Source organism: Phasianus colchicus, chromosome 27, assembly GCF_987193195.1.
Source record: "Phasianus colchicus chromosome 27, bPhaCol1.hap1.1, whole genome shotgun sequence".
Lineage (NCBI taxonomy): Eukaryota > Metazoa > Chordata > Aves > Galliformes > Phasianidae > Phasianus > Phasianus colchicus.
Genome location: NC_143462.1, coordinates 616,404 through 638,236, shown reverse-complemented (window position 1 = coordinate 638,236; position 21,833 = coordinate 616,404). Strand labels below are relative to the sequence as shown.

The 21,833-nt window shown below is 54.8% G+C and overlaps 1 protein-coding gene across 2 annotated transcripts; it reads right to left on the bottom strand.

Annotated features, from left to right (window-relative positions):
* Positions 1-14,526: 14,526 nt before the first annotated feature.
* Positions 14,527-21,793, bottom strand: LOC149914782 (zinc finger CCCH domain-containing protein 11A-like). Of its 2 annotated transcripts, XM_090125774.1 has the most exons (8): positions 20,315-21,793; positions 17,571-18,891; positions 16,806-16,929; positions 16,266-16,328; positions 15,934-16,020; positions 15,306-15,644; positions 14,923-14,999; positions 14,527-14,801 (listed from the first exon to the last, which is right to left on the bottom strand). In XM_090125774.1, the coding sequence occupies exons 2-8, from the start codon at positions 17,622-17,624 to the stop codon at positions 14,745-14,747; spliced, it is 801 nt and encodes a 266-aa protein (XP_089981900.1). In that variant the 5' UTR covers positions 17,625-18,891; positions 20,315-21,793; the 3' UTR covers positions 14,527-14,744. The 2 variants fall into 2 exon arrangements, with proteins under 2 accessions (XP_089981900.1, XP_089981899.1); XM_090125773.1 differs by lacking the exon at positions 20,315-21,793 and having other exon boundaries at positions 17,571-19,486.
* Positions 21,794-21,833: the final 40 nt, after the last annotated feature.

Below are 21,833 nucleotides of genomic sequence, written 5' to 3'. Positions count from 1 at the left end.
CTCACATCCCACGCACCGAGCCCGGCCGGGCCACCGCTCGGTTCTTCCTTGGAGGAGAAAGTGGCCAGAGATGCCGCCGCAGGAGCCGTGAGAAAACCGGGCAGAGATGCGCGCTCGGCTTTCAAGAAGCGCCAGCAGCCCGGAATCGGCCTGGAGAAAGCGATTCTGGGGAAGCCGGAGACGCCGCACGACTCAGCGCGGCTCCCGCAGGAGCCGTGCCGTTCGACGGCGTCGCCACGGCGACGGCGCCTCAGCGCCTCAGCGCCGGTCCGTCGCTACGGCGCCGCGCCGTCCCCGCCGAGTGACGTCATCACGCCGCGACCCGAGGAGGCGGCCGTGCGGAAGCGGTGCGGGGCGCCTCGGGGCTCCGGGCGCCGCCTCGGCTCCTACAGGTGGGTGTTCGGGGGGCGCCGGGGCGGGGGCCGGGGTGAAGGCGGCGGGGGGGCCGCGTGCCGCTCTGCCTCGGCCCCGCGGGGTCTCCGTGGTGCTCGGGGCTTCCCTCGGCGGGGGCGGCTGCCCTGCGTCTCGCCGCCTCCCCCACCCCGTGTCTTCCGCTGCCCTCCCCCCCTCTCCCCCTGCCGCTGATCGCCCGCACCCCCCAGTCCCTCTGTGTGCCCCCCGGGGTTACACCCTTCCCCCGGTCTCCCTCCCTTCCAGTCCCCCCGTTCTGATCGCCATAGTCCTCTTCCACCCCTCCCCTCTGTGCCTCCCCCATTCTGATCCCTGGTGTCCCCCCACCCCCCCACCGCTCTCCCCATTCTGTCCCCTAGAGTCCCCCCCTTTCCCAGTCTCCTCTATCTGACCCCCGAACCCCCTCTCCTCCCCCCGAGTGCCCCCACTCCAATTCCCCCATTCTGATCCCCAGAGTCTCCTACCACCCCCCATTCCCCTCTATTTGACCCCCAGGGTCCCGTGTCCTCCCTTCTCCTCCCACCTCCTGGCCCCTTTTTTCTGACCCCTAGAGGTCCCTGTACCCCCCTGTGCGCTCCTCCCTGACCCCTGGAGTCAGTTCCCTCATTTTGACCTCCAATTCCCCTCAGCCAGACCCCATAGAAGCCTCGCACAACCCCTGGCTCTTCCCTCCCACCCCTCCCTCCACCCCGAGATGCTCTTCCTGCCTTGTAGAAACTCTGTTCACCCCTTTCCCCCACACAAGCCACTAAGTTTCCCCCCAGACTCTTTTTCCACCCCATAGACATCCCACTCTCCTCTTCTCCCCCCCAATACTTCCCTAAGGTGTCCCCCAGACTCCCCTTCCACCCCATAGAAGCCCCCCACAACCCTCCAGATTTCCTCTGCCACCCCTTCTCCATTCCTAGACCCCTTTTCCTCCCAGCAGAGACCCAACTCACCCCTTTTTTCCCCCACACAACCCCCCGTCCACTCCCAGACCCCCCTTTCTGCCCTACAGAAGCCCCCTTTCCACCCCTCAAGTTCCCCTCCACAATGTACCCCTCCATCCCCAGGCCCCCTTTTCACTCACAGAAGCCTCGTTCTGCTCTTTTCCCCCTCACAACCCCCTCTCTCCATCCTCAGAGCCCCTTTCCACGCCACAGAAGCCCTCCACAATCCCTCAGTTTCCCCTTCCAACCTTTCTCCACCTCCAGACCCTCTTTCCACCTCACAGAAGCCCCACTCACACCTTTCCGCCCATAGATTCCCCACGAGCCCCCCCCTATATACCCCTGGAGGCATGCAGAAGAATCTGGAGATGTTGTAGAGGGGTTTTGGGCATCCAGTTGGTCCCCAGGTGGATCCAAGGTGTCCTTGGATTCATACAGAAGGATCTGGAGATGTCCCAGAGGGATCCTGGGGTGTCCAGGGGCTCGCGAGAATGGTCCTGGGGGTCTCTGGAAGGATCTGGAAGCTCCCAGGATGGGTCCAGGAGCTCCGAGGAGCCACTGGGATGATTTGGAGATGTCCCAGTAGAGTCTGGTAGGGTCCAGAGAGTTCTCATGTGGGTCTGAGTGGTCCTGGAGTCATCCCGTCATCAGAGACATCTCTGGGGATGTCCCAGAGAGGACTTGGAGGGTGCAGGGGGTTTTCAAATTGATCCAGGGGGTCCTTGGATTCATCCAGAAGGGTCTGCAGATGTCCCAGAATGATCCTGTGGAATGTGGGGGGGTCCTGAAGTGGGTTCAGAGGGTCCTATTGTCTTCTGGAAGGGTCTGGAGATGTCCCATGGGTGTCTTGGGGTCCCCAGGCGTTCCTGGAGTCCTCCAGAGGTCTCCAATGAGGATTTTGAGGACAACCTCACATAGTGAGACATTCTCGCTCTTCTTTGTCCCCGTGGGATCGCCCCCAATAATGTCTGTTTCCATTAAAATCAATACTATGTCACTTTTCTTGTATATTTTTTGCCACTTCCTTTCAGAAATGGATGGTTCCCACCAATCCCTGTGCAAAGCCCCACGGAAACAATCCCCCCAGGGCCACCGGGTGACACCGGACAACCACTTGTCCCCAAAGTTCTCACCGTCACCGTAACCGTGGAACCTGGGGCCGTACCAACGTACCTTGAGAGCCCCATCAGCGTCCTACAGCTCCTGGACGCTGTCACCCTGGCTGTCCATGACTGTCCCATGCTGTCCCCCCTGCCATGGTGGCACAACTTCAGCACGGTGCCATCCTCATTGAAGAGGTGACGAGGAGGGGTACAGGGAGGGGGGCAGGGGACAGTCGGGGGACACGTGGGGTCTGGTGCAGGTGTGACATGGGGTCGGTGGTGTCACCATTGTTGGGTGCCACCTTCACTGGATGCCATTGGGTGTCACTGAATGTCACTGTCTTCAGGTGACGCCGTGACACAGGGTGACCTCGATGTGGAACAGCCGTGACGCAGCGTCCCCATCCCTGGCTGTCACTGTTGTTACCGTCATCTGGTGTCACCATCACTTGTGTGCCACCATCTATCGGGTGACACCATTCCCTGTACTCTGACCATCACATGGGGGCAGGCACAGGCGGCACCATGTTGTCACCGTGCTGTCACTGAGCCTCTCACTGTTCTTTGTCACCCCTCCAGACCTGCCTACTGCAGGACCCGGTGACACCAGAGTCCTCTGGTGCTGTCACCATCGTCTGCCATGAGGACGGGGACATGCACGGTGGTGAACTCTGTGCCACCACCAGAGGGGACTGTGTGACACCAGTGTGTCACAGCCGTGATGCGGTGTCATCACCGTTGGGCGTCACTCCTGGCAGCTGGCGCCGGGTGTCACCGTCATGCAGAGGGCACAAAAAGAACCCTGGGGACATTGAGCTGAACCTGGGGACACCGTGACCACCTGGAGGACTTCCCGGGGAAGTGGGAACACCACATGACAATGTCACACCACCAAAATTGGGGACATCCCTGTGTCACACCCCAAAGCTTGGGACACCTTCATGGCACCCTGGTGGTGTCATATCCTAGAGTTGTGAACACCCCCCAGAGTTTGGGACAGCCCTCTGGAGACGCCATCTATGCCCTCCCCCACAGAAAACATTGTTCCCATGGGGCGGGGTTGACACCCCTCACTTTTCTAATTAAGGTTTATTTTTGATAATGGGGGTTGGGGGATGTCCTCCCCATGAAAGTGACAAAGGGCAGAGGAGCGGCTGTGGGGCTCCATGTGTCACACTGGGGATGAACTCTGGGGACAGAGGTGACTGCAGCATCCTGGCCCCATCGCCCCTATGGCCCCATAACCACTACAGCCCCATCTCGTAGCCATCCCTCGTCCGTATCCCACAACGTTATCCCATCCCATATCCATCATATCCACCCCACAGCCATCTCAAACCCATCCCACATCCATACCCCCACATCCTATCCCCATCCCTAACCCTATATCCATAGCCATTCCGAATCCTTATCCCCACATGCATCCCATGTCCATTCCATCTACTTATCCCATGCCACTATCATCCCAATCCCATCCCGTGTCCATATTTCATCCCCAATCCATCCCACATTCTTCAGTGTTGGTCCCATGTCCATCCCAAGCCCATCCCATATATATTCCATTTTCCTATTTCCCATTCCATATCCACCCCATATCCATATCCCCACACCCCAACCCTACATTTCACATCCCAATGCACATCCAACATCCCAACCCCAGCTCCCAAGCCCAGTTCCAAACCTCATATCCCAACCCCACATCCAAGCCCCACCTCCCACCTGTCAATCCCATTCCCATCTCGCACCCCCTATAGCAGTAGGGCGGACCCCGAGGCCCCACCCACGGCCCGCCCCCTGCCGCGTTCCTCCCACCAACAGCGCAGCGCAACGCCGCACCGCCCCCGGGCTCTCATTGGTCAGGTGCCGGACCGTCCCGCCCCCGGGCTCTCATTGGTCAGGTGCCGGACCGTCTCAGCCCCGGGTTCTCATTGGTCAGGTGCCGGTCCGTCCCGCCCCCTGGCTCTCGCTGGGCACGTGCCGATCCGTTCCGCCCCCGGGCTCTCGTTGGTCAGCGGCAGCGGCGCCGGCTCCGATTGGCTGAGGCGCGGCGCGCGGGAACGGCCGTTGGCAGCTGGCTCAGAGCTCTTCACCCCTCAGACGGCGGCGCTCCCGCAGCCCGGGCCGCCCCGCACCGCCGCTGCGCGCCGGAGCTGTCCGGGCAGCACCGAGACGGAACCGCGGCACGACGGGAGCGGTGCTGAGCACAGCAGAGCCGGAGCCGGGAGGGACAGAGAGCGGCGCCGGGACAGGGGAGGAAGCCTGGTGGGGTGAGGGGCTGGGAAGGCGGGGGGGGGGGATAGGGAGGCAGGTGGGGCTGCAGCGGCTGTGGTATCGGGGTACATGGGGCGGTAGGGGTGTGTACAGGGGGATTTAGGGCAGCAGAGGGCTGTGAGGGGGCAACGGGGGGACACGGTGCTATAGGGAGCATTGGGGGGTGGGAGGGGCTGGGGAGAGCTACGGGGAGGGATATAGGGAGCTGGGGGAGGACCTAAGAAACTGTGGCTCTATGAGTGGCTGTAGGGGGAATGGAGGTGGGATAGAAGGGGATGTGGGGCTACAGGGAGCAGTGGGAGGGCTGTAGGCGTGGTATAGAGAAACAGGCATGACAGGGGTCTGTGGGTGGGATTGGGGGGGAAGTAGAGAGGTGTAAGGTTATAAAAGGCTGCAGAGAGACAATAGGGGGCTTGCGTGGGCACAGGGAAATAGAGGGTAATGTGGGGCGACACCAGGCACTAGACGGGAATGTGAGAGAGAAGACCCACTTGGAAACACAGATAGAGGCAAGCTGAGGGGGATAAAGGTGGAGAATTTCAAGGGGGCAAGGAAAAAAAAAAAAAACAAAAGGAAAAATGAGAATGAAAAGTAAGAAAAAAAAAGATGGAAAAAGAAAAAAAAAAATGGAAGTGCTGAAAACAGAAAAAAAGAGGCACAGAGGAGGAAGAAAAGTAAAAAGCAATCCATGTATATCAAGAGAAAGCAAGTAGGAAAGCTAACTGCAGCAGAGCAAAGGAAAGCAACCTTGCAGGAATGGAGGAGTGTGGGAAGAGCTGAGCCCCGGCCTGGCACAGGAGCTGCACGGCAGGAGAAGAAGCTGAGCCCAAAGGTAAGAGGAGCTCCTTGGGGATTTTTGTGGGCTTGAAGCAAAGCTGAGAAGCCGTGCCCGGGAGGAGGTGTGGGTAGCTCCAGGCCACCTTGCTGTCTCCCCAAGAGATGCGGGCTGTGGGCTAGGCATTGGGCAGGAGTGCTGGCCAGAAGCAAGCATCTGTGTGGAGAAAGGCAAAGGGCGGAGGAGGTTGAAGGGGAGCTACTGGGTATGGGCTGGCTCAGCAAGGGGAGCAGAAGCCTGAAGGGCACGAGAAGGGAATAGAGAAGGGCATGCAGAAGGAGAGAAGCTGCGAGCAGAGTTGAGAGGCACTTGTCAGAGCAGCAAGCAGAGCAGGCAAGTGTTGAGATTGGGAGTGAGTAGCAGGAAAAGGCAAGAGCACCAAGAAAAAGGAGGCGAGGGGCAAGAAGGGAGGGCACTGCAGCTCAGGGAGGGCACTGCAGCTCAGGTAGGGAGAAGGGAGGGGACTTCCAGTAAGGAAGCCAAGTGAGCAAACATCTCCTCAAGTACGTAGCGAGGGGCAAGGAGCTCAGCTAGGTAAGTTAGGGGGAAGCAGCTCAAATAGGGAATGAGAGGGGCCAGCAGCTCAGCTAGGAAAGGGAGGGGCAAGCAGGTCAGCTAGGTAATTTTTGGAATAAGCAGCTCAGGTAGGTACAGGAAGGGTCAGCAGCTCAGGTAAGAAGAGCAGGCAAGGGAATGGTAGGATAGGGCAAGGGGGGAGGTGAGGGAGAAAAGAAGAAATGGGGAGGGTAGGGAGGGCTTAAAGGGGGTTTCAGGAGTACCTATGATTATAAAAAAAAAAAAAAAATGAAAAATGAAAAACAAGAAAAAAAAATGAAAGAAAAAAGAGAAAGGAAAAAAAAAGAGTAATAAAGGAAAGAAAAGCAAAAAGAAAAAAAGAAAAACGGAAAAAAGAAAAAAAAAATGGAAAACAAAAAAAGAAATCCAAGATGAAAAAGAAAAAGATGGAAATAGAAAAAAATGAGAAAAAAGAAAGAAAAATGAAATAAAAAAATAAAGTGCAATGAAAAAAAAAAAAAGAATAAAAAAAGAAAAAAAGAGTGAAAATGAAAAAGAAAACCAAGATGGCCAAAATGTAGAGAAAGCAAAGCAGAGCACAGCAAGGGAAAGCAAGGCGAGAGTAGCAGCAAAAGGCAGGAGAATGAAGAAGGAGGGAGTGAAGAGCAGGAAAGGTGAGTTTGCCATAAGGCAAGGGGGAAGGGGAGGGGAAAGGGAGAAAAGGGGGGGTACGGGAGGGGAAGGGAAGCAGGGGGGGAGAGGAGGTAGGGGAGGAAGGGAAAAATGGGAGAGAGGGGAAGGGGAGGGGAGGGGGGGGGAGGGTTGAAGGGAAAATAGAGAAAGGAGATGCAAAGAAGAGACTCAAAAGTACAAAGCGGTGCACGTAAATGTAGAGAAAGCAAGTAGGGAAGCTAAGGGTAGCAGAGCAAAGGAAAGCAAAGGAAGGCAGTGAATGAGAGAAAGCAACCTTGCAGGAATGGTGGAGTGTGGGAAGAGCTGAGCCCCGGCCTGGCACAGGAGCTGCACGGCAGGAGAAGAAGCTGAGCCCAAAGGTAAGAGGAGCTCCTTGGGGATTTTTGTGGGCTTGAAGCAAAGCTGAGAAGCCGTGCCCGGGAGGAGGTGTGGGTAGCTCCAGGCCACCTTGCTGTCTCCCCAAGAGATGCGGGCTGTGGGCTAGGCATTGGGCAGGAGTGCTGGCCAGAAGCAAGCATCTGTGTGGAGAAAGGCAAAGGGCGGAGGAGGTTGAAGGGGAGCTACTGGGTATGGGCTGGCTCAGCAAGGGGAGCAGAAGCCTGAAGGGCACGAGAAGGGAATAGAGAAGGGCATGCAGAAGGAGAGAAGCTGCGAGCAGAGTTAAGAGGCACTTGTCAGAGCAGCAAGCAGAGCAGGCAAGTGTTGAGATTGGGAGTGAGTAGCAGGAAAAGGCAAGAGCACCAAGAAAAAGGAGGTGAGGGGCAAGCAGCTCAGGTAGGGAAGGGAGGGGCAAGCAGCTCAGGTAGGGAAAAGGAAGGGCATGCAGCTCAGGTAGGGAAAAGGAAGGGCATGCAGCTCAGGTAGGGAAAAGGAAGGGCATGCAGCTCAGGTAGGGAAGGGAGGGGACAGCAGCTAAGCTGTGTGTTATGGGAAGTAATGTCAGTGATCTGAATGGCAGTAACCTGCTGTTCTGCATGGGGCTGTTGTGGAAGTTTACTGTTCAGACTTTCTTAGTGAGGTCTCCCTAGATTGTTTCTGTCCTTTTTCTACACTTGCTTTGTTTTTTTCCAGTCCTCTATAATGAACAGCCCTGTGGCAATGATGCGGAATCTGCACCTGAAGGACTGAGAGGAAGAACATCAGAAGGCAGCAGCTGCAGTGTGTGGTGTTACAGGGCAGCGCTGCGAGTGCCGCCCAACTTGGCACTCCATGTCTTACCTGGTTGTACTCAATCAATAAACGATCACAATTACGGACTCACAAAGAATAAGGCTGTCTTTTTCACCTTAGAAGAAAAAGGGGGCGATGGCAAGGAATGAGAGGCAGGTGAGGTCAGCTGTACAAAATCCCAACACAGATGGATAAGCTGCTTCATGAACAAGTCCAGCTTTTTCTGCGGCGGTGACCAGCATCTGTGCTGTTGTTTATCTGCAGTCAGGAATGTCATATCGCCTCTTTTTTCAACCCGCATTTACTCTTTCACAAAAGAGTATCAACTTTTGATACTCGTTCTGCAAACTGGGGAAGAGTAGCTTACAGAATGCCAACTGCTGCAGTGGACAGGTTGGAAGACAGCTGCTCCACCTGCCCATCTGCCACGGCAGCTCCTTGCTGGATGTGCCTGTGGGAACTGCTTAGCTCCTGCCAGCAATCCCCTCACAACGGGGAGGAGAGCAGCACTTGCACAGTTGGTTTTACGAGCACTAAACAAGCACAACTAAAACGCTCAAGGGAGACTGTCTTCAAGCACAGTCACAGAATGTCTGTTATACTGAAGACTAAAGGATATCACTTCCAATTGGCATCAGGGAGAAGACACAGAATAGCAGAATCACAGAATGGCCAGGGTTGGAAGGGACCTCAAGGATCATGAATCTCCAACCCCCCTGCTACATGCAGGGCCACCAACCTCCACATTTCACACTAGACCAGGCTGCCCAGGTTCCCATCCAATCTGGCCTTGAACACCTCCAGGGATGGATGGGGCATCCACAGTCTCTCTGGGCAGCTGTTCCAGCACCTGACCACTCTCTCTGTAAAGAACTTCCCCCTGACATCCACCCTAAATCTTCCCTCACTCAACTTCAAACCATTTCCCCTCGTCCTGCAGTTTTCTACCCTTTCCAAGAGTTGACTTCCCTCCTGCTTGTAGGCTCCCTTTAGGTGCTGAAATGCTGCAATGAGGTCACCCCGCAGCCTTCTTTTCTCCAGGCTGAACAAGCCCAGCTCCCTCAGCCTGTCCTCATAAGGGAGGTGCTCCAGTCCCCTGATCATCTTTGTGGCCCTCCTCTGGACCCTCTCCAACAGCTCCCTGTCTTTCTTGTACTGAGGGCTCCAGATCTGGACACAGTACTGCAGATGGGGCCTCACAAGAGCGGAGTAGAGGGGGACAATCACCTCCCTGTCCCTGCTGGCCACCCCTCTTCTGATGGAGCCCAGGATCCCATTTGCTTTCCCACCTGCAAGGGCACGCTGCTGGCTCATGCTAAGCTTTTCATCTATCAGGATCCCCAGGTCCTTCTCCACGGGGCTGCTCTCAAGGACCGCTCCTTCCAGTCTGTATGGATGCCTGGGATTCCTCCGGCCCAAGTGCAAAACCTTGCACTGTGCTGTGTAGGACCTGATCAGGTTCACCCCGGTCCGCCTTTCCAACCTGTCGAGGTCCCTCCGAATGGCATCCCTTCCTTCAGCCGTGTCAACCGCACCACTCAGCTTGGTGTCGTCAGCAAACTTGCTGAGGGTGCACCCGATTCCACCATCCATGTCATTGATAAAGACGCTAAAGAGCACCGGTCCCAAGACAGACCCCTGGGGGACGCCGCTCGTTACTGGCCTCACCTGGACATAGAGCCATTAATAACCACTCTTTGTCTGCGGCCTTACTACCAATTCCTTATCCATCCAGTGGTCCACCCATCAAATCCACATCCCTCCGGTTTGGAGATCAGGATGTGGTGGGGGACCGTGTCAAAGGCCGTGCTCAAGTCCGGGGAAATGACATCGGTCACCCTCCCCTTGTCCACCGATGCCGTCACTCCATCACAGAAGGCCACCAGATTGGTTAAGCATGACTTCCCCTGCTGAAGCCGTGCTGGCTGTCTCGGATCACACGCTCACTCCTCATGTGATCAAGCATGTCATCCAGGAGGATCTGTCCCATCATCTTCCCAGGCACAGAGGTGAGACTCACCGGCCTGTAGTTCCCGTGTCCTCCTTGCTCCCTTTCTTGCCAACGGCAGTGACATGACCCTTCCTCCAGGCATCCGGGACCTCACCTGACAGCCACGACTTCTCAAATATGATGGAGAGCGGCTCGGCAGCCAGCTTCTTCAGAGCCCTGAGATGCACGCCATCCTGCCCATAGACTTGTACACGTTCAGTCTCACATCTCACCATCTATCTGCTCCATAGACTTGCACACGTTCAATCTCATCAGGCAGTCTCTCTGCTCTGCCTTCACAGCAGGGGGTATTTACCACCCCGGTCCCCACCTGGAGGTTTATGGATGCAGGGCTCAGGGACGTGACAAACTCTGGAATCCTGGCTGCCAGTGAAGACCGAGGCACAGAACTCATTCTGTACCTCAGCCTTCTCTCCATCTGTTGCAGGCAGTTCTCCTTTTACATTTACAAAGGAGGCACACTTGCTTTGACCTGTCTCTTCTGGCCAATGCACGTGTAGAAAGTCTTCCTGTTGTTTTTCACGTCCCTCTCCAAGTTCAGTTCTGCGCCTTGTGTTTCCTGATCCCACGTCTGCAGGTCCAGACATCCCTGTATTCTTCCCAGGTGACACGGCCTGTTTGTTAGCCCTGTATTGATTGCTCCAGGTGACACGGCCTGTTAGCAGAGCTCGTTGCTCCTTGCTTTGCCCCCAGCTGCCCAGCAGGTCTGCGCCGAGCCGATGGGCTTCCTGCGTCCTCTGCTTTCTATTCAGAGGGACGGAGAGCTCTTGTGCTCTCAGAAGGGAAGGCAGCCTTGAAGAGCAGCCAGCTTTGCTCACCATCTTTGTTTTTACAGACAGATCCCGAGAGATCTGGGCCATCAGCCCGTGAAAGCTTAAAGCTCGCCGTCCCAAAGCTCAGGTCCTGCCCCACTCCTTGCCTTGCCCACATCCCTCGGATCACCAACCCCACAAGCCGTGCTCACTGCAGCCAGGCTGCCCCAACCTGAACGCCTTTCACTCATCATCTCCTCCGCACTGCTGAGCAGCAGATCCAGCCACGCTTCACCTCTGGTCGGTCTGCCCAACGCCCGGAGCACAAAGTGACCATGGCTGCATTCCAGGAGCCTCCTGGAGCTCCTGGAGCTGGCCGTCTGTCCTTCCAGCAGATCTCCGATGGCTGCAGTCCTATTTTTGTAAAGATAACTGGTATTTCTGGGAGGAAATGTCCTATTTTTGGGAGAAAATGTCATACTGAGGATTGTAATGTCATATTGTTTGGAGAAAACATGAGGTATTTCTAAGAAAACTGTGACTCCCTGGAGAAAGTATCACATTATGGGGAAGGGGGGGTATTGTAATGTTGTATTTTTTGGAGGAAACGTGAAGTATTTCTAAGGAAACTGATATTTCTGGGAGGAAATATCATAATTTTGGAAGAAAATTTCATATATCTCTGATAAAGCTGGCATTCTGGGAGAAAATATCATGGATTTTGGAGAATGCTTGTATTTCCGGGAGAAAATATCGCATTTTTGGAACAAATTGTCATATTTAGGATTGAAAAGTGATCTTTCCGGAAGAAAACATCGTGTATTTGGGAGAACACTGATATTTGTGGGTTATAACGTCGTTTTTCGGCACTAGTGACATGAGAGAAGAGGCTGAAGCCCAGCTCTCTACAAGCTCCCTTCAGGTAGTTCTAGAGAGCAGTAAGGTCTTCCTGAGCCTCCTCTTCTCCAACTGAACAACCCCAGCTCCTTCAGCCGCTCCTCGTGAGCTCTGTGCTCCAGACCCCTCGCCAGCCTTGGCGCCCTTCTTTGAACCCGCTCCAGGGCCTCGATGTCTTTCTGGCAGTGAGGGGCCCAAAAGTGGACACAGCACTCGAGGTGCAGCCTCACCAGAGCTGAGGACAGGGGGACAATCACTGCCCTGTTCCTGCTGGCCACACCGTTCCCGATGCAGGCCAGGATGCCATTGGCCTTCTTGGCCACCCGGGCACACTGCTGGCTCATTTCAGCCCAGCATCCATCAACACCCCCAGGTCCACTTCCTCTACGCATCTTCCAGCCGCTCCGCCCCCAGCCTGTAGCGTCGCCTGGGGTTGTTGCAGCCAAAGCGCAGGACCTGGCCTTTGGCCTTGTTGGAACTCATCCCATTGGCTTCAGCCCAGCTCTCCAGCCTGTCCAGATCCCTCTGTGGGGCCTCGCTACCCCCAGGCAGATCCACACTTCCAGCCAGCCTGGTGTCATCCGCAAACTTCCCGAGGGTGCACTCAGTGCCCTCAGCTCATCAAGAAAGATCTTGAGGAGGACAGGCCCCAGCACCGACCCCTGGGGAACAGCACTGTGACCCACAGATACCACTTTTCTCACAGATACGTGACATTTTCATCCGGGAACACTATTTTAGTCCCCTACACATGATCTCTTCCACCAAAAAACAAGGACATTTTCTCCCAGATAGACCACTTTTCTCCAACTATGTGACCGATTATCTGGGAAATACCCATTTTTTCCTAAAAATATGGCGTTTACTCCCAGAAATACCAGCTTTCTCACATACATGTGATCTTTTCCCCCCAAAACAAGACATTTTCTCCCAGAAATACCACTACGCTTAGAAATACCTCACGTTTCATCCCAAGAATACTACTTGACGCTCCTCAGGATCACACTTACTCCCAGAAAAATGGCAGTTTCTTCCAGATAGACCAGTTTTTCTCCCAAATACACGACATTTTCTCCAAGATAGACCACTTTTCTCCCAAAGACGGGACATATTCCCCCAGAAATACCAGCTTCGTCTTAAAAATACGGCCTTTTTTCCCAAAATACCAGCTTTCTCACAAACACCTGTCATTTTCCAACCAAGGATGCTACTATCTCCCAGAAACAGCAGTTTTCTGAGAAATACCTGACATTTTCTCTCAAAAGTACTACTTGACACTCCTCAAGAGGACATTTTCTCCCATATTTACCATATTTTCTCCCCAAAGGACCAGTCGTCACACCAAAAATGTCACAGTTGCTCTCGAATAGAAGACATTCTCTCCCACCATTTCCGAGTTCTCTCCCTCAAGTATGTCATTTTCTCCCAGAAATACCACATTTCAGTGGTAAATTTCACCTTCTCTTCCAAAAAGAGGATATTTTCTCCCAGAAATACCCCTTCTCTTAGAACTACCACACGTTTTCTCCCAAAAATACTGGATGACAAAACCAAATGGGACACTTGCAACCAAGAAGAGGACTGGCACAACTGCAGAGCGGTGCCATCCTCATTGAAGAGGTGACGAGGAGTGTACAGGGAGGGGGGCTGGGGACAGTCGGGGGACATGTGGGGTCTGCTGTGGGTGTGACATGGGGTCGGTGGTGTCACCATTGTTGGTGCTTCCCTTCACTGGATGCCAGTGGGAGTCGTTGAGTGTCACTGTCTTCGGGTGACACCGTGACACAGGGTGACCTCGATGTGGAACAGCCGTGACGCAGCGTCCCCATCCCTGGCTGTCACTGTTGTTACCGTCATCTGGTGTCACCATCACTTGTGTGCCACCATCTATCGGGTGACACCATTCCCTGTACTCTGACCACCGCATGGGGCCAGGCACAGGCAGCTCTGTGTTGTCACCATGCTGTCACTGAGCCTCTCACTGTTCTTTGTCACCCCTCCAGGCCCGCCTAGAGCTGGACCTGGTGACACTGGAGTCCTCTGGCGCTGTCACCATCGTCTGACATGAGGATGGGGACACGCACGGTGGTGAACTCTGTGCCACCACCAGAGGGGACTGTGTGACACCAGCGTGGCACAGCCGTGACGCGGTGTCATCGTCATCGGGTGTCGCGTTCGGCAGCCAGCATCGGGTGTCACCGTCATGCAGAGGGGACAAAGGGACCCCCTGGGGACGTTGAGCTGAAGCTGGGGACACTGTAACCAGCTGGAGGACTTCCTGGAGAAGTGGGGACACAGCATCGTGCTGTCACACCACCAAAGTTGGGGACACCTTCATGGCACCCTGGTGGTGTCACGTACTGGAGATGGGGACACCCCCACAGTGTCACCCCCACGGACCACTTTGTTCCCATGGGTCGGGGGTTGACACCCCTCACTTTTGCAATTAAGGTTTATTTTTCGATAATGGGGGTTAGGGGATGTCCCCCCCCATGTCCCCATGTAAACTAAGCATGCACGCTGCAGTTTTCAGCCTAGGCTTTTAAGAGCAAAGCCAGAAAATTCCACACCGCTCAGTACAAAGCTGTGCGATGATGAGAGTGACTCAAGCTCTGCCCAAAGGATGAAAAGTAGCATCAAAACGGCTGAAGAGAGGGGGGACAATGAGGCAAGGTAGCACTGCAGAGAAGTCAGGAGAACACCTCTGCCTTCTGGGATCAGGAGCCTCTCTTCCCCCAACAGAGACGCCTGCAGGGTGAGGGGCACACGCTCACTTCTGCTCAGTGCTGCCCTGAGAAACTCAGACAGCTCGAGACAGCTGTTCTCTAACTCAGCGCGCCTGTGCTCAGGCCGTGCTACTTGCAGTTCTGTGCACGTGCTTTGCAGGCAGTGCGTTTATGGGCAGGGCCAAGGACTGGTGCGTCCATTGCTTCTATAACCTGCAGCATCCCCTGATGGAGATGTGGGAGTTCTGACCCAGCGCCGCGAGTGGAATAACGAGGAGGTGGTGCAGCAGCTCACTGAGTGCCACTGGACAAATCAGGCCGTGCGCTCTTTGTGAATACAAAGCTCCAATTGTTTATTGATGGACTGCAACCAGAGTGCCAAGTTGGGCTGCTGCCACGAAGCCGCTGCCTTCTGATGCTCCTCCACTCAGTCCTTCAGCTGCAGCTTCTCCATCATCTCCACAAGGCTGTTCATTGTGGAGGACTGGAAAGAAAGAAAGCGAGCGTCAAAGTAGGACACCGCTTCCCCCAGCATTCTACAATCCCCTTCACGTCTGACAGACAGAGAACAACAAGAGCCGTGTCTGTGCTCACCGAGGACTCACCTCTGCACGTGCAGCGGCAGCTCTCAGAGCAGCCTTCTTCATTTCTGCTCTCCTCTCTTTTTGTCGTTGTCGTCTTGCTATAGAGAAAGAGGAGAGAAATTCAGTTTGTCAACAGCAAAACCGCGGAAACATGGGTACATGAAAACAGGTTAGGAAGCCTCTCAGGGAAGGGTATTTCCAGTGGGACAAGCAGAAGGCCGTCATGGATTTCATGGGAAAAGAGAGGGTTACACTTTCTGGCACTTCCTTGCCATTGGACTCGGCAGCCTTCTACTCTTTTCCCCTCTCCGCAGAGAGAAGGAGAAAGCAAAGCAAATCCTAAGCAAACTCCATGCACCTGATAAGGGAAGCACCTCACCAGGGCAGCTGCAGCACCTTCCTACCTCTTCGCTTTGAGGTCCGGAACCGCTCAGTCGGCGCTGGGGCAGGCCCAGGGTGTGTTGCTGGAGCTGGCACACCGCCTCTGCTCTGATGTGGGCTCTGAGCCTTCTCCCCATCGCGCTCCACCTTCACTTGTTTCTTGGCAGGCCACAGCTCTGCTTTTTGCTCCTCTTCCTCCACTCCCTTGCGCTTTCTTGCAGCCATGGTCTTGGAGAGGGAGTGGTTGTCAACTGCAGGGGAAGGTCTTTCCCCTCTGCTGGGACCTGCTGTTCCAGGAAGCCCTCCTGGAGCCTGGAGAGGAGCTTTCGCGTACATCTTGCCGTTTGGCTCAGCACCTCTCCCTGTTCAAATCAAGCAAGGGGAAGCAGCAAGATTAAAAGAGAGTCACACACTGCCTTCGGTCTGCAAAATGGGCCACAATGCTAGGAACTCTCGAGTGTTCACAGCAATGGACCTTGGGATCTTGGCTGAACTGTGGGCCATTTCCAATTGGGACAGGAAAGGCAACTGTAATCCCCAGGGATTAAGATCTCAAGCAACACGCAACGACAGCAGTCCCAGGAAAGGACAGACAGAAAGCCTAACTAGAAAGACAGTGCACCAAACCCAGATGCTGCTGTGTGTCTGTACCTCTCTTGGGGGCTGTGCCACGCTCCATGCTCCTCCCCTGGCTTCCTGCAAGGCTGCGCTTCACTGCAAGCCTGCTTGCATCAGCTTCTGTCAGAAAGGAAACAAGAAAGACATGAAGAGCATCTCTTTGGAGGAGCATTTTAGCACAGCCAACCACAAACTCCTCAAGCGTAGTTTCTTCAATTGGCCTTTCTGCTGCTACAACGCTGTGCCATTTCTGCAGTCAGCACAGATCTGCAGTGCCCCTTCTTTTCTCCTCCATCCCACACAGCCCTTCATGCAGCCCTATTTAGAGGCAGGTACCCACACCACAGCTCACAAGAGCTTCTTACCTGGGGAGGCTTTCCGTTTCCCCCCAAGCCCAGCACCATTCCATGGACGAGCAGGCTCCGTCCCTACAACAACAGATTGTGTGTTGATTTCACAGACACCAGGAGCAGCACTGTCCTGTTAGCCCACGTCCACCACAAAAACCAAAAGACACTCTTCTACAGCCAGAACAGAAACTGATCTTTAAACTGCAGTGCGCTTGCACAAAGCACTACTGCTCTCATTCCCGCTCAGGTGGCAGCAGAGGAACCCCAGTCTGCCTGACAGCTCTGCATGCTGCAGAGCAAAGCTGCGTCAGCACACAAAACGCTATCAGCTGCAAAAGTCGAGGCACGGATTTTTTGTCCCTACAGGGAATGCACTCAGCTCTGAGCACCACCACTTACACACACACTTCTGTCTCACTGCTGCCATCTGTTGCTGTTGGCCTCTCTAATGCTTCCACCATGGTTACCGGACATCCCTGCAGTGCTGCACCGCTCAGAAGTAATACTTAAAATGCATTCTTCCATACTTCATGACAGAGGACTGCAGAGACTCACTTTTGCGTGGTGCTAAGGATGGTCCGTCCCCATCGCGTCCCTCTGTGCGCTGCAAGGCGCTGTTGGTTCTCTGGCAGCCTGCTGGGTGCTGCTCCCTAGCACAGGGAACCGCGCCGCGCTGCTTCTGAGGAGAGAAATAAAGGAAGGGCCATGGAAACGGGCACCCAACGTTTGCAAAGAGATGCAGCGTTCCAGATGGTGCCAGAGATGGGTATCAGAGTGCTGAGACGTTAGTTATCACTAACGGAAACATTTGGGAGCGCATTCACAACATCTGCACGCGCTGCAATTTCTGGGCATATCCAGCTTTCTCATCGTTCAGGTGGAGAAGACGGGCGCTCTCAGACATCACTTCGGGGGGTTAAACCAACACACCTGCAAACACCAGCATTATTCCGAGGGAAACAGTGACTTCAGGTGCCACAGTTCAACCCATGCAAAATTACCGTACACAGCCTTAGCTCTTCACCACTATTTCTTCCCCACCCTTTACTACTGCAGGCAGCTAGAACAAACTTCTCAGCAGAAACCCAGGGCAGCTGGCAAACCATAACCAGGCGCAGCTGGCAGGAGGGCAGTGCCCGCTCTCTGCTCCCACCCTGCCCCAGCAGGTTAAGGAGCCTGGCAATGCTGTCCTGTTGCTGCAAGTGCACAACCCAGCCGCTTACTGAGCTAACAAAGGACCAGCAGGGCTCCCCCTGCTCCACCCCTTCCGCTCCAAAACCAGAGAAAGGAGAAACCCAAGCGAAAGAAACCCAGCCATACCTTTCCACGTGGAAAGCAGCGATGGGAACTGCGTCCGTCTCCCTGCTGAGACATGCTGGGGAACGTCTCAGGGGAAGCTCAAGTTCCCGGGGTCCTCTCCACAGGGACTGCCCGCACTGTTGGAAAGAGCTGGCTTCACTCTCTCTTCAAGTGCCTCGATCCCCAAAATCTCCTTTTGGAAAGGAAAAAGGAACCCTAAGGAAAGAACCTGCAAGTGAAAAACAGTGAGGAAGAAGCATTTTCCCAGCATTCTTCTGCTGTGCAGTTTAGACTCTCGGGCAGGGCAATGTCTCGAAACCAGCTGGTTACAAGGACTGTCCCCAAAATACACCCAGCTCCTGTACAGCTGCCATGATTTCTGACAGCAAGCGTTCTCCATCTCCTCAATAGTTACGCGCCTTGAAGCACATGGCTGGTGTTGCTGTCCTGAAGAAAACTCCCTCTGTCTCACCGCCAGCCGGGACGAGGGCTGATGCAGCGTGCCCACCCCAGCCCAGCTTTCCTGCTGAGACACCTCCCGGCAACCACCCAGCACCAAACCCAGCTCACCTGCTCGGCCTGCTCAGCCTGAGCTGTGCCCAGCTCACGCACACGCCGCAGCGGTGCTTCCGACGGGCTCTCGCAGGGTGATCTCTCAAGGAAAGCTCACAGCTCAGTCTCTGCGTGCAGCACACTCACCAGAGCACCAGCTCTGCTCACCGGCTGTGCCACAAACGCTCCCACCTCGGCGATGACTGTGACCTCAGCGAGTGCCCGCATCACTTCTGTGCTTCCATCATAAGCAAAGGGCGTGCTCACCTCCCAGATCCAAATTTTAGGAAACCAACACCACGGTCTCCCAACGGGTTTATTTAAGTAAAAGAACAGAGAAATTAAGATGACCCTCGTGCAGCCAGTTCTTGCTCAGGTGCTGCACGATCGGACCAAGGAGATGTTACCCCCACGCTGCCTCCAGCTTGGAGGATTTGAGCTCCCAAGCAACCAGCAAGCATTTGGACGTGCCCTCCCCCTGCTTTTTACAAGGACAGACGAGTCCTTCTTGGGATGCCAGCTATTCTGCAAAGGCGGAATAGCTCTGTTCTTGGGCCGCAGCTCCATGGCCACGCGCTTCTCAAATACTGGGGCTGCATTACCTCCTGGGCATCCACACGTGCTCTGACTCTCCCGCAGGGTTTCTGGCTTCCTGCTGGGGAGCTTCTCATCTTCTGCAATATCATTCCTGCCTCCTCTGGTACCATCCTGGGAGATGCTGCGGAGCTCATGAGCCGGAACTACCTTCCTCCCATCAGCAGCTGCTCTTGCTTTAAAGAAGTGCCAGCACCTACGAATCAGCTTGGAGAAAGTAATTCTGGGGACCCAGAGACACTGCAAGTCTCAGTGCAGCTCCCACAAGAACGCTGCTGTTAAATCCATAGAATCATAGAATGGATCAGGTTGGAAAAGACCTGAAAGATCATCGAGTCCAACCGCAACCTGACCATACTCCCCTAACTCTAACAACCCACCACTCAATCATGTCCCTGAGGACCACATCCAGAGCTCTTTAAACACGTTCAGGGACAGCCAGGACACATCCCCAATTAGCCAGGACTGCTGAAGGATGATGGAGAGCGGCTTGGCAGCCACGTCTGCCAACCCCCTCAGCACCCCAAGGTTCAATCCATCCGGCCCCATGGCTTTCAAAGCAGGTTTTGTTTCTTTAATTATTGTCTCCCATTCTATCTTTTCTTTTAGAAAGGAATCTAAAAGATGAAAAGTAAGAAAGTACTAAACAAAATGAATCAAAAGAAATGAAAAAAGGAAAGAAAGGGGAAGAGATGAAAAGAGACGGAAAGAAAAGGGGAGAGGGAAAGAAAAGGGGGGAGGGAAAGAAAAGGGGAGAGGGAAAGAAAAGGGGAGAGGGAAAGAAAAGGGGAGAGGGAAAGAAAAGGGGAGAGGGAAAGAAAAGGGGAGAGGGAAAGAAAAGGGGAGAGGGAAAGAAAAGGGGAGAGGGAAAGAAAAGGGGAGAGGGAAAGAAAAGGGGAGAGGGAAAGAAAAGGGGAGAGGGAAAGAAAAGGGGAGAGGGAAAGAAAAGGGGAGAGGGAAAGAAAAGATGGAAAACAGAAAACAAAATGAAAAAAGGAAAAAAAGGAAAGGAAGGGAAGAAAAGAAGAAAAAGGAAAGGAGAAAAAACCATCCTTCCATCACCATTGCTACCACAAGCACTAAACCATATCCTGTAACTAATCCAGATGCCTCTTGAACACTGCCAGGGACGGCGACTCCACCACCTCCCTGGGCAGCCATTCCAGTGCCTGGCTCCTCTCTGAGAGAACAAGTTCTTCCTTATGTCTAACCTAAACCTCCTCTGGTACAACTTATGGCCATTTGCTCGGGTCCTGTTTGTTGCCTGGGAGAAGAGGCCAAACCCCTCCTCATCACAGCCTCCATTCAGGAAGTTGTAGACACGTTCCAGGGCCTCAATGTCTTTTTTTGTAGTGAGCGGCCCAAAACTGAACACAGTGCTCAATGCGTGGCCTCACCAGGGCTGAGTACAGGGGGATGATTCCCTCCCTGCTCCTGCTGGCCACGCTATTTCTAATGCAAGATGCTGTTGGCCCTCTTGGCCACCTGGGCACACCTCTGTCCCTGGAAAGGTGATGGAACAGCTTGTGCTGGATGCCATCTCCAGACAACTGGAAGAAAAGGAGGTTATCAGGAGTAATCAGCAAGGGTTCACCAGGGGGAGGGCATGCTTGACCAACCTGGTAGCCTTCTACAATGTTGTCACTGGCTGGGTGGATGTAGTGCATGTAGTCTACCTTGCTTTCAGCAAGGCGTTTGATACCGTCTCCCACAACATCCTTATGACAAAGCTGAGGAAGTGTGGACAGATGAGTGGACAGTGAGGTGGGTTGAGAACTGGCTGACTGGCAGAGTGCAGAGGGTCGTCGTTGGCGGTGCAGAGTCCGGTTGGAGACCTGTAACCAGCGGTGTTCCTCAGGGGTCGGTGCTGGGTCCGGTCTTGTTCAACATCTTCATCAATGTCCTCGATGAGGGAATAGTGCTCACCCTCAGCAAGGGTGATCTGTGAGGCCCCGTGTACTGAAAGGCAGCCACACGGTCTCCCATGAGCCTTCTGTTCTCCGGGCTCAACAAGCCCAAACCTCTCAGTCTCTCTCCAAAGGAGACATTCCCGATGCTTTGAAGCCTTTGAAGTCACGTTCCTGATGTCCAAGTTACGTGCCCATCATGTGTTAATGCTGCTGTGCCAATCGGTGGGCTCAACAGCTGCAACAAAGACACCAACGTCTTTGGGATAGGCTTATTTTACTGCCTATGACAAAATAAAACCAAAGTCATATTGGCAGCGTCTATAGCCAAAAGAGAAGCTTAGCAGTAAAGGGAATAAGCAAGGCAGTGGGCCTACTCATTGCCACGTGAGCACAGTGGTGAAGAAAGATCCACGACCAATAGCCCCAGCACTTTACCATCAGCCAGATCCGCAGTCACTGGGGAGCCCCGTTTGCAGGGAGGATCTGAAGAACCTCTCCCAGCCATGGGGAAGTTGCACAGCAATGCATCCATCCCACGAGTGAGGCGTCCAGAGCTGCTGCAAGCATCTCCAGCCTTTCTAGCACGGAGTAAACCAATGTACGGAGCAGTCCGGGGGAACAGCCGCTGCCCTCTTTCTCCTCTTGGTTTTCGTCCCGAAGCCTGCCCAGGGCTCAAGGGGAACAAAAGGCGTCGTGCTGTCAATCTTGCTGTAGCACGGGCCTCTTTGGCAAGACTGTCTGCCCAGCCCCCCCGCGTCGGGCTTCGTCGGGTAACGAACTCAGCAGCAAAGCGCCGTGACTTCCTCTGCCTGCCCTGGAGCCGCAGCCCGAGAGCTTTCCGGCCCCCGGCCTCCCTCTCCCTGGTCAGCGCCAGCGCCGCCAGCTTTCTTCTCGGACAGACGTGAATACAGAAAACGGCAGTCGAGTCCTCCGCCTGCGGGGCAGCGGCTCAGCACGGCGCTGCTGACCGTTCGAGCCGAGCCGAGCCGGAACCGAAGGCGGCCGCCCGACTCTGCCGGGCTCGAACGCGTCTCGATCGGCGGGGTCGGTCCCTCTCTTTCGGGGCTGCCCGGCTCGGCCAGGAGCCGCTCCCGGACACCGGGCGTCCCGCCGCTCGCAGTCAGCCGCCGGTTCTCAGCCGGCGGCGCCCCGCCGCGACGCCGACTCCGGAGGACGGCTCCGTTCTGACGCGGGACGGACGGGGCCCCGAGGCGCGGGGCGGGCGGCG